At 38.7% G+C, this 15,336-nt stretch overlaps 1 protein-coding gene across 1 annotated transcript in view; it reads right to left on the reverse strand.

Moving 5' to 3' along the window:
• Positions 1 to 413: 413 nt before the first annotated feature.
• The window catches only part of LOC580186 (sushi, von Willebrand factor type A, EGF and pentraxin domain-containing protein 1), a 42,651-nt gene continuing 27,728 nt past the window's right edge, over positions 414 to 15,336 (reverse strand). Inside the window, exons 24-34 of the mRNA XM_030990043.1 lie at positions 9,759 to 9,998; positions 8,713 to 8,904; positions 7,778 to 7,987; positions 6,901 to 7,152; positions 5,519 to 5,764; positions 4,837 to 5,040; positions 3,875 to 4,155; positions 2,993 to 3,479; positions 2,082 to 2,243; positions 1,608 to 1,766; positions 414 to 869 (exon numbers count right to left, since the gene is read on the reverse strand). Of these exons, the coding sequence (XP_030845903.1) occupies positions 847 to 869; positions 1,608 to 1,766; positions 2,082 to 2,243; positions 2,993 to 3,479; positions 3,875 to 4,155; positions 4,837 to 5,040; positions 5,519 to 5,764; positions 6,901 to 7,152; positions 7,778 to 7,987; positions 8,713 to 8,904; positions 9,759 to 9,998 (2,456 nt within the window). The 3' untranslated portion in view covers positions 414 to 846. The remainder of the gene's footprint in view (positions 870 to 1,607; positions 1,767 to 2,081; positions 2,244 to 2,992; positions 3,480 to 3,874; positions 4,156 to 4,836; positions 5,041 to 5,518; positions 5,765 to 6,900; positions 7,153 to 7,777; positions 7,988 to 8,712; positions 8,905 to 9,758; positions 9,999 to 15,336) is intronic.

Consider the following 15,336-nt stretch of genomic DNA (forward strand, 5'->3'; position numbering starts at 1 on the left):
CTACATGTACAAGGTAAATGCAATATGCACGGTAAGGCGGTAACATCTGCAAAGTTATTTTCCTTGCCTATGTATTCTATACAAATCACAGCATGTTTGCTGATGTAGAACTAATGATTTCCTGCAAGCCGACACAAAATTATTCAACAAAAGCTCAAAGGGCTAAACAATGCTTTCAAGAAAAAAAATGAACTAAAGCATCATCTGAATACATTCATATCTTTAAGATTTTCTTGTAATGTAAATTATCAAATAACTTTCCTAATACTGTTAGTAAACATAGCACAAGGCGCTGGACCAATATTTTGTCAGAATTATTTGACATATAAATATCAAAAGAAGAAAACTAAAGTTGATCTAAACAATTATAACCTCTTCCTTTACTCTTTGAACATAAAATGTGCTTACATTCATTGAAGAAACCTGTGTATGTATGATATAAATGCATTTTATCGAACATCAAAGGTGAGCAATACGATTCGATGTGTACAACAAACATAAACTCTGCTGTAATTCTTCAGTCTGATTTGACTTTTGTATAAAACTCATTTTTCATAGATTCTAGTCCAAGTCATCTCAGGCTTACACAGTAAAAGCAATATTCAGCTCCCCACTATCAGATGATCTTAATCTCAATGTGCTCCTTTTGCAATTCTGGCAAATTTAAAATAATTTCCTTTTTTATTCAACCATGTAATGTGCATTCACTAATTGACCGGGCCCCTTCAACACTTTCACTGCTTTGTTTTTGACAGGCCTCGCAAGTCTTCTGCTCTTTGTGAGGTTGGTAGGTGCCAGGGCGACAAGGCAGGCATGGCTTGTATCCTGCCGATGCATGAGTAGGCCCTACTGACCAGGCGGAAAGGGTTCTGAAATATGAAATACAAAAACAGAAAATGTGTATCTGAAAGAATCATTTAAATGTTGCATGGTCATGATGAAAGTCATTCATTTGTCTTGGAATGTAAGGAAAACTCATCATCGAGAATTTGAGAAATGGTTTGTTGAGAATTCTAGTTTTACTGCATTGCATATCAATATGTAGACCAGTCATTGTAAATGAATTCTGAATGTCACCACCCAGACAATGAGGCCAATTTTCCTGAACTAACAACATACAAAAATGCTCAGATCATATCCATAAAGGCAGACAAGTTCAACCTAGTTTACCATCATTATTCCATACAATACACTGAGTCTGTACCAAAATGAATAAGCACAACTGTCCAGTCATGAATTGAAAAATACAAAATTGAACCTTGTGGCCTCTATAATTATATTGAGCCATGTGTAAAGTGTATTACACTTAACGTCATCTGAACGTTCCTTAACTCAGAACTTTACACTTGGTTCCACTTTAATGAATTTAAAAGCCACTCCCGCCACTCATCCTCTCCAAGCACTATAGTATCCTTAGAACTATAAGCTAAGAAAGATAACCAACAGTCTTTTTCAAGACTACACAAACAGTCCTTTTTAGGACTACACATCCTCAAGAAAGATTACCGAGAGTCCTTTTCAAGACTCCTCAATCCTCTCTCTCTCTCTCGCACATGGTGCACCCGCAAGCCTACTGTATATAAAAGCTTTTGTGAAACAGTAGTTACCTTTACAGTCCCAAGGAGATGCTGATCCACGTGGAGACGAGAGTCCAGGAGGACAATTGAAACAACCGCTGTGACCTCTCATCGGTAAGAACTGACCTTCTCCACACGGGATGCATGGAGCAAAACCAGATGGAGAATAGTAGCCTGGTGTGCATTGGACTGTGAGGGAGAGGCAATGGAGAACAGGAAATGATTCGAATGAATTAGTGCTTTTGCTTTTATTCATAATTATTCCTCAAGATCAAAACTGGAGCTCAAACAACTGCTCCAAAAGAACAGGGCACGAAGAGAACAAAGCCTGCCTTGAGCTTCTATGTTATCTGTATTTCTTCATTCTGCAAGAAAGCGCAAGATACACGTAGATATTCATGGTTTGACAAGAACACCTTTAGAACGCCTAGTAAAGAGATCATAATTGGAGGCTTAACCGCTCCACTATGTCAACAGTTAGTTTAGAAGTATTTATCAACAAACCTTCACAGTCAGCAGTACTCCTTGCTCCCCATTCCCTTGTAAAAGTGCCATCCACACATGGTTTGCACTGGCTTTGAGCTTGCTCATCTTGATAAAAGCCCCTTTCACACTCAACACATTCCCCGGAAGATTGATGGAAGTAGTGCCCAGTAGGACAAGCAACTGGTAAAGAAAGAACAAAATGAAGGTCATGATACTCCATGATGAGGCAGGAAGTGTACAGTGGTACTCTATTGAGAGCCAGAAGAGCATCAACTCTGTATAAGAGCTTCTGTCTCTCCAGTGATGATATACAATTATGTATTATTCAGTACTCTTCATTAACCTCATTCTCGTATAAAGACATCATTGAACCATCCTAAATTTCTTTCCCTTTTGAGAAATTAAAAGTTCTCACTGTGTAACATTGGTACTGTGTAATGGTACCAAAATACTAGGACCAGGAAAAGTAAACAAGTATGACCGGGGTAATAATATATCTGTAAAGCGCTTAGACACATTTGTTGATGTATTAAGCGCTATACAAAAGCCGAATATTAATGTATATTTCATTTCAGTATGTGGTAAAGTATTTTTGACTGTTATTGTATGTGTTAAACTGTTGTTTATTTATTTCTATTTATGTGCAATGGACCTTGTGGCAGATTAGCCCTGTGCTAAGCAAGTTATCCAATAAAGTATACTAGTACTACTACTACTACTACTACTACTACTATTATTATTATTATGGAAGAAATCAGAGGTGAATTTGGTTGATATACAATGTATTTAACAAGTCTTTATATAATCCTGAAAAGAAACAATAATCTAATTCAAAAGTAAAAGTAAATATGAAACTAGCATTGTAGTTTTAAATTAAAAGAAGAATGACAAAGGAATAAGTTTACATCATTTTTCATCTGAAAACTTACTGCATGTCTGGCGATCGTGATCTGGAATATACCCCTCGTCGCATTCAGAGACAAGGTCATCAAACCATAGACCAAAGTCAATGCCTGCAGTCTGCTGCTCTTCAATTGGTGTCCTTTCGATCCCACTCCTGACACCATAAAGAAGACCAGCTTGGTTCTCTTCACTTGGTCCCTGAGATATCCCACTGCTGCCACCATCTAGAGGACCAGCTTGGTTCTCTTCACTTGATTCATGAGATATCCTACTGCTGCCACCATCTAGAGGACCAGCTTGGTTCTCTTCACTTGGTCCCTGAGATATCCCACTCCTGCCACCATATAGAGGACCAGCTTGGTTCTCTTCACTTGATTCCTGAGATATCCCACCGCTGCCACCGAGTAGACTATCCTTGGTGTGGTGATGGATGTGTTTTGCCAGTTTGTACATGATTTCTGCCTGGCTTTCATTACTATCATGTTGATCCTCACCTAATGCCATACTCAGGACCTTGAAAATGACATGAAATATGGATAGGGTAAAGTATAGTCGATGGTTTGAAAGAAAGGATGAAAGAAAGGATGAAATAATCATAGACATTTTACAAATAAAGGTACAGCTAAAATTGAGTGACATATGTGTCTGCATTAGATGACTTATCATAGTGTACGGTTGAAAATGATATAGATTTTGTACTCAAAATTTCAAAGATATCTGACACACAGAAAAGCTACCAAAGTGAATGAAACTGTGATTGTAATCATGTGCGACATTCACTCCGTGCTTTAGTGAGGTCGGGGTTGGGTAGCCAAATGGTATTATATCAGAACTAACTACTGAGTTAGATTTCAGTCTAGGGGTGGGTACAGTGTTTGGTCTAAGGTTGAAATTATCCAAGTTCTCACCATGGATACCGCAGCGATGCCACTTCTTCCGGTCTCCTCTCCCAGCCTCTCTGAGATGACATCTCGTTTTCGACGATCGTTACCTGGTCCACACGTCACCCTGATATGGTCGACCTTGCAAAGTTGGTTCTTGGCGCAGATTGCAGCAAAGTTTGTGTTGCTGATGATGCTCACAAACTTCTCTGAGATGTCATGAATCGTCTGGTTCTCACCCGCACCACACTTTCCTTCAAAATACATCATGCTGAGTGGAAGGTTCATACGCCTGGGCTTGCGACGTTCTGCAGAAAGAGAAATAAAGGGGCTTTACTGTGACTTGGGACATTGTGGTACAGTGATTTCTTCTCTTCAAGTTCATTTACAATCAGAGTGGCCATTTAATTTTCATGTCAATAAGATTTTGAGAATATATCAAACATGAAATGACTTGTTATCATACAAGTACATGTGAGTCAAAAGAAGAGGCACAGCAGTTCTACTAATCCATGACCAACTTCCTATACTTAGAAAATTCTTAACTTCAACCCTGGACTACACCCTACACCTGACTGTAACCCCAATCCTTAACGAAACCTAGCCTACCGTAAACGTAATTGCAACCCTAACCCCAATACTAAACCCTCCCATAATGCCTAAAAAAAAAATGTTGTATTGCCCTTTAGGTGCCAAAACATGGGTTGGTCGGTCAGAAATCTTTTCTTTTTTTCCTTTTTTTTTTTTTACTCCCTCTTTGGGCTTATATTTCTCAGTTTTGAATGCTTTAATACATTTTTTTTCCTAAAAAACAGTAAAAAAAAAAAAGGCCTACCGTAGATTTCAAGATTTTTGGGTCGGTGGCAAAGGGCAATACAACATCTTTTTTGTTAAGGCCTATCCCAATTCCAACCATACATCTTTGATGGAAGGAAGCCCATAGCGAAGGCCGCCATAACAAATGTCAGGTCACTATTATATCAACTCACGAGAGCAATCAGGAACATTGGCATGAGGATACCACACTCCAGAGGAGCCACAGATGAAGAGCTTCTTGGGTGCTTCCATCGATCTCAAACGGGGAACATCGTAGCCCTCGTTGCAAACCATGGTACAGTAGCGCCCGTAAGCGAAGCCATCATCACAGGCCAGTGCACCATGTGCAGGGATGTGGAGGTTATGACAAGAAACAGCTGGAAGAGGATATCAATGTAGTAGCAGGATTAAAGGTAAAGGCCAGTATTGGAAACGCCCCAATTTCAAAACATGAAATGGAAGCTCTTTATTACCAATCATGTGAAAGAATACGTTTTGACTAATACATGACGATAAAATCTTTGCCGGGAAACCGCCTACTAATTGATATGTTTGGTAAATTAGTTAAATACGTGTGCGCAGTCCAATATACATCTTTCTGTGTACAGTGCTTATAACTTTACGAAGACTGGGCCAAATTTCTTATTATTTTGATGATTCCAGCACCTTGCAGTACACACCAATGATCAACCTTTTCTGATTGATTCCACAACGTTTCTTTTACAATGCAATCGCATGACCACAACTGGTCTTTATCTTTAAAATGTGATACTGGTAGCATAACATTAATGTTACAAGAAAAAACACGACTACCGGTACGCAAAGAAAAGAAAGAGCATTGGCTAAAATACTTACGTTTGATATCCACATTGATATCACATTCAGCCTTCAATCCATTCCTGCTATCACTAGCTTGATAAAGGATCACATGATGACCCCAGGGTAATAGGGCGGGGTTGTTTCCATAGTTACAGGTCTCAATGATATCAATCCCTGGAGGAGTTAGGAAGACAGGGTCATCCCATTCGACCTCTGTCATCTTAGTCAAGGTTGTGATGTTTTGATCCGGCGGGCAAAACTGGACGATTGGTTGAACTTCATCTGAAATTGACACCAAACATGGAGCTTCCATTTTGTTTTAGATCTACATAGCATCATCAAATGTAATTTCCTATTCCAAGCCAACACACTTTTTGCAACTATCATAAACCAATACATTTTTACTCAAAACACTTTATTTCATTAAATGGGCATAAGATGAGCATAAAATGTCTTCCATTCACTTCGAAAGCACTGAAGAAGTAAATGTATAGTCAAACCTATCTATAGTGGTCACTATCATAGCTTCCATCAAAATTTTTAAAAAGTTCAAAACCTGTCTACGGTGGTCATTTTTATTACCTTCATCCTAATAGAGGAAATAGGCATTGAAGAAGCTATAAAGAAAGGCCACCTGTTTGCAGTAGTCAATTTTACGGTTTCCCTTTATAGGTGACCTTTATGGACAGGTTCCAATTCATCTACACCAAAGAAGATGTATCCTATAAACAAGAACATCCTTTGAATGCCAACTAGAAGGATATACTGGCCATTGTACTGTCAACTGTAGTAATAGCCTTCTTGCAAGCAGCTGACAATATTCACATCTACTTGAGATGTTCGTGTTAAGAGGATTCTTGTTCGAGAAGAAACAAGATAAATATTGTTGTCATATTCCCCCGGGGGGGGGGGGGGGGGGGAGGGGGGTACTCACATATTTTGACATAAAGGGGTGTGCCACTCTAATGGGTCACTTTTCCACAAAAAATCCCTAACATGGGTCCCACTTTTAACAAAAATACCATTAAAATTGGGTCCGTTTTTTTCAAAATTTCCAAAATTTGCCAGGCAAACACCAGAAAATTTTGGAAAATGGGTCTTTTTCCGAGAAAAATGCCCCAAATGCCCCCTAATAATGGGTAGGAGTATTGAGGCTTGAGTGGCACACCCCCATCCAAAACAAATCTGAGTAGCCCCCAGGCATATTCCTATTCAAAACAAACTTGAAATATAACTTTACAAAGAGGTTGATTTTGGCCAATCATATCATCTGAGGAGAGACAGGAGGGTGTTAACTCTGATAACACAGAAGTATCGTTCTTCTGGCCCCAAACGGGCAAATGAAGAGTTTTCATACAAGACCAGGTTTTCCTTGAGTGGTCTTCAATACAGGTTTCAAACCAATTATCCATACTCACTAGTTACATAAACTTGAAACACACACAAAGCTGTGTTGTTAGACTGGTCACTGAAGGAAAAACTACAAGTGGTGTCAGCGGTAAAGTTGTAAGGTGTAGTGAGGTCAATGGGGTACGTTGACACTCCGAGGTCATTATCAATATTATCTACTGCTGAAGGGAGGTCAAAAGTCACTTCCACTCCCCAGAATTCAGTGCGCACGGCCATGATGGGCTGGGAGGGACAGGAAGTGAGTGTTGGAGCTGCAAGATCTGCATAACATAACAAAAACACAATGAATCATTTATATACTAGTAGACAACATGTAGATAAAACAGCTTCATTGTGAAAATGACTAACAAAATATTTGATTTCAGGCAAGCAAAGATTCATGCATAAAAGTGGTACCTGAAGGATTCACCAAGAAGATATTAGAGGTAAACATGAGTTGAGAGAATGAGAAATACATGGGACTGAAGCCATGAATACACCCCTTTCCTTCGATATCAGTGAAAACAGCGATGTGTGAAATGGTTTTATACTTTATATCCAGGTTCTACCATATCAGTGCAAACAGCGATGTGTGAAATGGTTTTATACTGTATATCCAGGTTCTGCATGGATTTTGAGACTTCTAAAAGTTTTTAGAAAATATTCACTGAGAATGGCAGTTAAAGAGCAAGTCCACTTCAAGAGTAAGTTGCTTTCAATAGAAGCAGAAAAATAAGTCAAACCAATCAAAAAAAGTTTGAGCAAAATAGGATAAGTAATAAGAAAGTTATGAATTTGTAATAACATGAAAAACTTTGAAAATCACAAGACAAATTGGCAACTCACTCACGAGTCTGCGCCGTTATTGCCTCACTGAGAATGGCAGTTAATAGAGTCTTTACTCACCTAGACATCTTGATTGACCGCTAACGTTCAAACCACTGCTCCACTGACCAGAGTCTAGGCAGGTCAAGGATTCAAGCCCCCCTACCAGGGTCAGGTCAAGATCACAATGAAGCATGCAATTTGTCCCAGAATGCACTTTCTCAGATGACCCACAGGACGGTGGAGAAATAAAAACGCTAGAGTCTAGCACCAGAGGGTCGCACCCAATAACTGCAATTAAAAAATTGAGATACAATTCTGTTTTATTAATCAATTAAATTATTCAATTACTCTAACATTTTAGTTAAGAGCATAGTTTCTGCAAATAAATATGCATTTTAATAAGTTTTCATATCAATTATCAGTCCCTGCCTATTTGTACAAGAACAGTATAACGTGAATATATCAATTTTAATATTTCTAAATCAATCAAACATCTGTCACTGTCCTTATCTTGGAAGGTAACGTAATTGGGCTACATTCATAGGTTGCATCAAACCACCTAGAAAACGGTTGGCAAAATAAAATGGCATAAAGCGTTGTGTGCTTCACATTTTAATATCTTATAAAACCAAAGAAGTAACGGGGCCTTTGTTGTGTGTAGCTACTATTTTTTACCTTGATCCTCTTGCAATTTATTTTAAACATATTTTTTTTAAAATATTTTTGTTTATTGCTGCTGTGATTTAGAAAAACAAGGTGAACAAAGCACAGAATACAGTACATATACTGGTATGGTGAACCACTAAATTATTCATACCCTTACCAAGTTTTGGATTTTTTTTAAGTTTGTGAAAAATTGATTTGTCCCTATGTATGTTTCTTGAGAATGAGACCTAGCCAACTTCTCCACCTTTCATACTTGAGTTATGAAAAAGACAAACAACATCAAATTTTACAAGGGGTATGAATAAGTTAGTAATTAACTGTATGTTGATTTTTTTTCATTTTCACACCTTGACAGTAAGGCTCCTCCTCTGTGTTCCAGTACATATCTGTGCCGTTAAACTCACAGCTTGCTTCTGCCGAACCAACCAGAGAGTAACCAACCAAACAGGTCAGGTGACACACAGAACCATGTGACCTATCACATGATCCAGTCATTGTTCCAAACAAAGGAGGCTCAAATGCTTTGGGACATTTACGTACTGAAAAGGAAACAAAAGAAACAAAATAAATCTATTAGGTTAATAATCTTGAAGTTGTGATATATCCTCTCAACAGCATTTATACTTTGTTACACAAATTATGGCATGCTTTGAACTACTTTGCTGTGGAACAGTTTGTAGCTTTTTTATCCCAACAATTTCACGCATTTCCCTTTATGAATAATTATATTCCTTCAAAGACCTTAGAAGACAGGTATTTTATTTCTAATGCTTTTCAGTTTGAAACAATAAAATGTAGAACTACATCAAAGCTCAATCATAGAGCTGACTCTTAGTGTTTAATTCAACCATATGAAATATTTATAACTTTTTTAAGCTTCATCAAATTTTCCTCAATCTTTCAATGACCATTTACTCTTATTTTCCTCCTATTATTCCAAACAAACTTGTTATCCCCTTTAACCCATCAATGAGGAGGCAAGTTGGCTCAGTTGGTAACGCATCTGCATGTCGACCGACAGATTGTGGGTTCAAATCCAACCCAGGTGAATGACTGAAGCTAGTTTTGTGTGAAAGTACCCCTCCCGTGTTTCATAGAGACATGCAGGCTATGTTACAGTGGAAAACACTCCATCCCTTGGATAGGACGTTCAATGGAGGCCCTGTGTAGAGGAAAGAGCCACTAAACAATTCATATACGAGTAGGGAGAAACCCCTGTTTAGTGGTCCAGTTGCAACACCCAAATCAGTTATACCGAGAGTAGAGACCTAAGGGTTATGGTGATTCAGTTTGTTTTTCGCCTCCCAGGTACAACTACTTAATACCGGTAGTAATAATAATAATTGCAGAATTTGTTTGTGGGTTAACTTAAGGTTCAAAGTGTAAAACTCACCAATGACATCGATTAAAAACCTGCAGATGTTCTCATTTCCTGTCCCATCTCTAGCTGTACAGGTCACTGTATAGGTGCCAGAGGTTATGACCCCTGCATGGAGGTCGCATGTCACTCGAGGGTCACTGCCGCTGTTATCTGATGCTTGTACCAACCACTGAACATGAGTCTGGTTCAAGCCCCTCTCTGTATATGCTACGATGTCTGCAGGGCAGTCATCAAAGGTTGGGGCTTCAATATCTGTACGTTTTGAAAGAAAGAACATACAGGGACTTCATTTGTAAAAGATTTTTTTAAAGACTATAAATAGATATATACATATAGGAGAGAGATTTGATTACAGAAAGAGACACCTTATTTACAACGTATATATACAAAAATATATATTTATGTATATATATATATATAGAGAGAGAGAGAGAGAGAGAGAGAGAGAGAGGGAGAGAGAGAGAGAGGGGGGAAGAGAAAGAGAGAGAAAGAGGTGACCTATTTGGGCAACACATTGACCTAAAGGGGGCGCTAGAGCCATAGAAGAGTCGGGTGGGGTTGATTTATTGTAGTTATTAGTTTGACTTGGTATACGTCTAAAAGTTAAATAGCAGTAATTATGTTTCCAATAGTATGCCGGAAATGGGTAAACAACCCCTGGTCTTGAATTCCTGCATTAGCAGCAGATTAACGTGTTCATTCGATAAGCACGTTGGAAATAAATTCCTGAATTAATATGTACAGGTGTTCATTTCTGATAAACACGTTAGACAATAGACTGTTTTTCTGGGGACCTGACATTCTCGCGAAGAGATAGACTCCTCCCATTTTTGTTGGTGACTAGTTCTAGTCACTCATATCTATTATGCTTTGTCATTCGTTATAATTGATTAAATGTACAACTCCTCTCTTAATTGGTCAGATGACCTAAGGGTAATTTTATATATCCCATCTTGTAATTGGTTGACTTCGTAAGGGTCCTCCTGGTTGGCTGGTTATATCATGTGATATCTAAGCCTCGTTGGGTGCCGGAGTATTTACATGCCATGTGCGGGATTTTGAAGAGAGTTTTATTTCATTCCGTTATCATGTTTAGGATGTGCTGCTAGTTTTACTCGTCTATAGGGCCGCTCAGCCTTTGAGAGAATTACCTATTTTGAAATGTTCTAAAATAATTAATCTTCGTTGGTAACTACTGGAGCTACTTCAGCTGACTTTTATGATTAATAAAGTGGACTTCAACTGTATATCCGAGCTTCTTTCATTTTCATTTAGTTTCTGAACTTGTCGTCACCAACCCATTACGGGCCCATTACATATATATAGAGAGAGAGAGAGAGAGAGAGAAAGAGAGTGAAAGAGATGATATATATATATATATATATAGAGAGAGAGAGAGAGAGAGAGAGAGAGAGAGAGAGAGCAAGATGAAAAAATATATAGAGAGATATGAAAATATATATAGAGAGAGAGATAAAGAGAGATAAACAGATAAGAGAGAGAGAGAGAGAGAGATTCGCAGAAGGAGAGAGATTTGATTACAGAAAGAGACACATTATTTACTACATATATACACAAATATATATTTATGTATATATATATATATAGAGAGAGAGAGAGAGAGAGAGAGAGAGAGAGAGAAAGAAATTATAATATTTAGAGAGAGAGAGGGAGATAAAGAAAGAGAGAAATAGCTGATAATATATATATATATAGAGAGAGAGAGAGAGAGAGAGAGAGAGAGAAAGAAATGATAATATTTATAGAGACAGAGAAAGAAAGAGAGCGATATAGAAAGAGAGAGAGAAAAAGAGAGATAGAAAGAGAGAGAGAGAAATAGCTGATATATAATATATATAGAGAGAAAGAGAGAGAAAGAGAGATACATCAGAGAGATATGATGTATATCAAGAAAAAGAGACTGAGAAGTATACATATCGTTCCTGTTTTCACGAAGTGACGGTAGCGAGGAAAATCTGCACGCAAATTGTATGCGATTTTCATTCACTACCGTCACTTCGTGAAACTAGGGACGATCGATATATACACACTCAGGCAAATAGGGCCCAGAGGAATATGGTATTGAATGAGAAATATAATGTGAGAGATGTACAGAGACAGAAATGTATATATTTAGCCAAATAAATCAAATATTCTGCAGTTTTTTTTTGCAGATGTAGTTTCTACAAAATAAATCAATTGTGTGATATATCAAAAATACATATGCTGTCATTTTGATCATCTCCTATATGAAAACAACAATAAATACAAGTCTCAAATCCATCCATTAACCTCTTTCTTTTTATAGATAGCACACGTTCACAACTATACAGTGATCCTTCCCTTTAAAACGAGACTCCCTTGCAGTGACCTTTTGTAGTAAGGCCACCTGTCTGTCTAGGACCATCATTGCAAATCTATTCATAGCTCCACACTCACACACATATATACCCACTATAATACACACTCTGTAACTATTACCTGTGCACACCACATCACACACAAGCAGGATGTATACATACAGGCAGATGAACAGACTGATCGCAACACACAGCACACACACAGCACACACAAGCACTAACCTCAAACACACAAACACATACATAAGGTCTTTATGCAGAGGGGGATTGTATGCACTCACTCTCTATACCAGTGTATGTAGTACAGCATACAGTCAGTACATGCTTTGTGCTGTATACTTTATATAGGCTTCCAACTCTGTTCCTCAACGAGACACTACAGTTAGCTGCATTGTGGACATTCATTATGTTTTGCTTTTAATGCATGGTACAAGTTGCCTGTCTAGTTATTAAACATTTGATTTTGATGAGCCAAAAAGTCTACCAACTTTGATAAAGAGAGGGATCAAGGTATATTGTCTGCAAGAATGTCATCACTGCATGCACATGCAATCATGGAAGAAACTGCAACTAGCAAGGACTCAGCCACTTTGGAAGCAGTATCTCAACCACCAGTGCAACCAATCATACCATCGGCAACATCAGATACAATGCCTGCAACATTACCAGCAACGCCTACCAGTTCGGCACCACACTTGCATACCACTCAGACCACAACAACAGCACCAGAATCATCAATGTTTTATCAAGTGCAAGAGGAAATTGATTCATATGAGACTGACTTATCTGAAATGTCTTCAATAGCTACCACATCAACAACAACACCTACCACTTTGTCACCTCAGCTGCATACCACTCATACAAAAAATGCAGTATATGAATTACCTTCCACTGGTCAAGCAGCAGATGAAATTGATTCAAATGGGACTGACTTATCTCCTGCACTCTATACAACACCTACAACTCCCACAACATCAGCAACATCATCAACCACATCTGACCATGAAGACCACAGCATTCATTCAAAATCGTCCTACGCAGAGGTATTGAATCTACAAAGCACACCAACATCAAAATCTGGAGCAACATCAGCAACAATGTCAACAACATCTAATCAACAAGATCACAAAACTCAAATGAGATCAATTCATGCAGGGGGGTCGGATCTACAAATTACCAGCACACCAATATCAAACTCTGGCAATGATACGACAACTAGTTTTGGAACCACAGCTACAACTGCTGCAATGGCCCGCTACAAGGAAATCACATACCCAAAGATTTCACCCTTGCAATCAGTGCCAAATTGGAAGTGTGTCTCAAGGATTTATCCACTGAATGGGCAGCCAGATCCTGCACCCGCAACATCTTTAGCAAGAGCTACCACAACAGACTCTACCACACATGACAGTCAAGCAGCATCCCCTACAACTCCATTAGATCAGACATGTACAAGTATATCAGCAACGTCTTCATCACCACATCACTTGCCCACACTTACAACATCAGCAGCTGCAACGACAACAACTCTACCACTGGATTTACACATTACAACAACAGCAACACAACCATCAACCTCTGAGATGTCACATCTTTCTCCATCCCACTTCAATGTGTCCCAGCCTTTTCACCCAGGCAAGCTTTCCCGCAACCAGCTACCCCTCGATATGAAAATTGAAGCAATACGACTCCGCGAGGAGGAGGGATTAAGTGGGCGGAGTATCATGGAAATCATGAATGTGCATGGCTTCAAATGTGGAAAGACCCAAGTTCAAAACATCTTGAAGCGCAAAAACGAATGGATCGAGCAGTACGCCCAAAATGTACCCCTCTCTCGCAAACGCAAGCTGCGTAAGACGGGCAACGAAGAGATCAATCATAAGGTCTATGAGTGGTTTGAAGAAGCCATAGACCGTATGATACCGGTTAATGGTCCGATGCTGCAACAGAAGGCAGTGGAGATTGCTCGCGAGCTTAATATCACAGAGTTCAAGGGGTCTAACGGATGGTTGGAGTCTTTCAGGAAGCGACACAGCATCTCGTTTGGCAAGGTGAATTTAGGCTTGGAGGGGGGAGAAAACCCAGCTGGTGGCTTGCTGCCAAGGAAATCTTACATCTTTGAAAGAGCAAAAAGTGATCCATTTGGAAATGATGGGAAAAACCTCACAAGTGAGCTTCCACAAATGATAGTGGGCGAGTTTGTGAAAAACATTTCATCTCAAAGTTCTAGTAAAACAGGTGTAACAGAAGAGAAGAGCAGTCCCACTTTGTCCATCATGGAGCCAATGTTTTTAAAGAAGAAGGGCAATAATTGGTGTAAGGTAAAAGAGGAAGATGTTGAGAAAGAGGAGGAGGAGGAGGAGAGTCAAAAAGAGGAAGATGGTGGAAAGAAGAAAGAAGGGAAAGAGGGAAGGGGGACTCTAGGCCATCTAAAGTTTAAATCCATCCATCATGTTGCAGCAGCCTTGAGAGAAATGAGAATCTTTTTTGCTACCAGAAACTATTCTCATCTCCTCGACAGCTGTTTGGACTTGGAGGAGCAGGTCGCGCTAGAAAGCATCGCTAAGAGAAAGACGGAAGAGAAGTCTACGGTTCTTGATCATCTTAACCCCTTGGATACTAGGCCATCATCAAATCTGGAACAACCTTAACCCCTTTGGACTTTGGTGCTACTAAATTTTTGAACAATCATCATAAAGTCTGTTAGAAGCCAAAAGGGCATTAACTCACATTATGAACATGACAGACAAAATATACATTTCCTCAGGTAGACAAAGGAACATCTCTTCACTGCTATTATGTAAAAATGTGTAGAACAGGTGAATATGCATGTGACACCTGTGAAGGGATGTTTCTTTGTCTACCTGAGGAACTGTATATTTTGTCCGCTTTCTTTGTCCGTCATATTCATAGTGTCATAAGGTTCTTTAACACCAAGTTTAACGTAAATGAAAGAGTTTTGCCAGTATACTGCGTACATGTATGTCTGTCTATTTAACATACAGTTTCTGAGTGAAGTTTGTCATTTACTTTGTTTTCGTAGTCTGTTTTAACAAATGTATGCATTAATTATCTGTGCAAGTAATTTAATATCAAATGTATCTCAAATACGATGTTAAGTAGAGTTAGAATTTATGGGGCAAATTGTTCCTATTTTCAAAAATCTCAGAGACTGTTAACCATTCTCACATTTGGCATTTCCATCAATTCTCTTCAGTATATTTAACCTC

This window comes from Strongylocentrotus purpuratus, unplaced genomic scaffold, assembly GCF_000002235.5.
Source record: "Strongylocentrotus purpuratus isolate Spur 01 unplaced genomic scaffold, Spur_5.0 spur5_scaffold_19, whole genome shotgun sequence".
In the NCBI taxonomy this organism is placed as follows: Eukaryota; Metazoa; Echinodermata; class Echinoidea; order Camarodonta; family Strongylocentrotidae; genus Strongylocentrotus; species Strongylocentrotus purpuratus.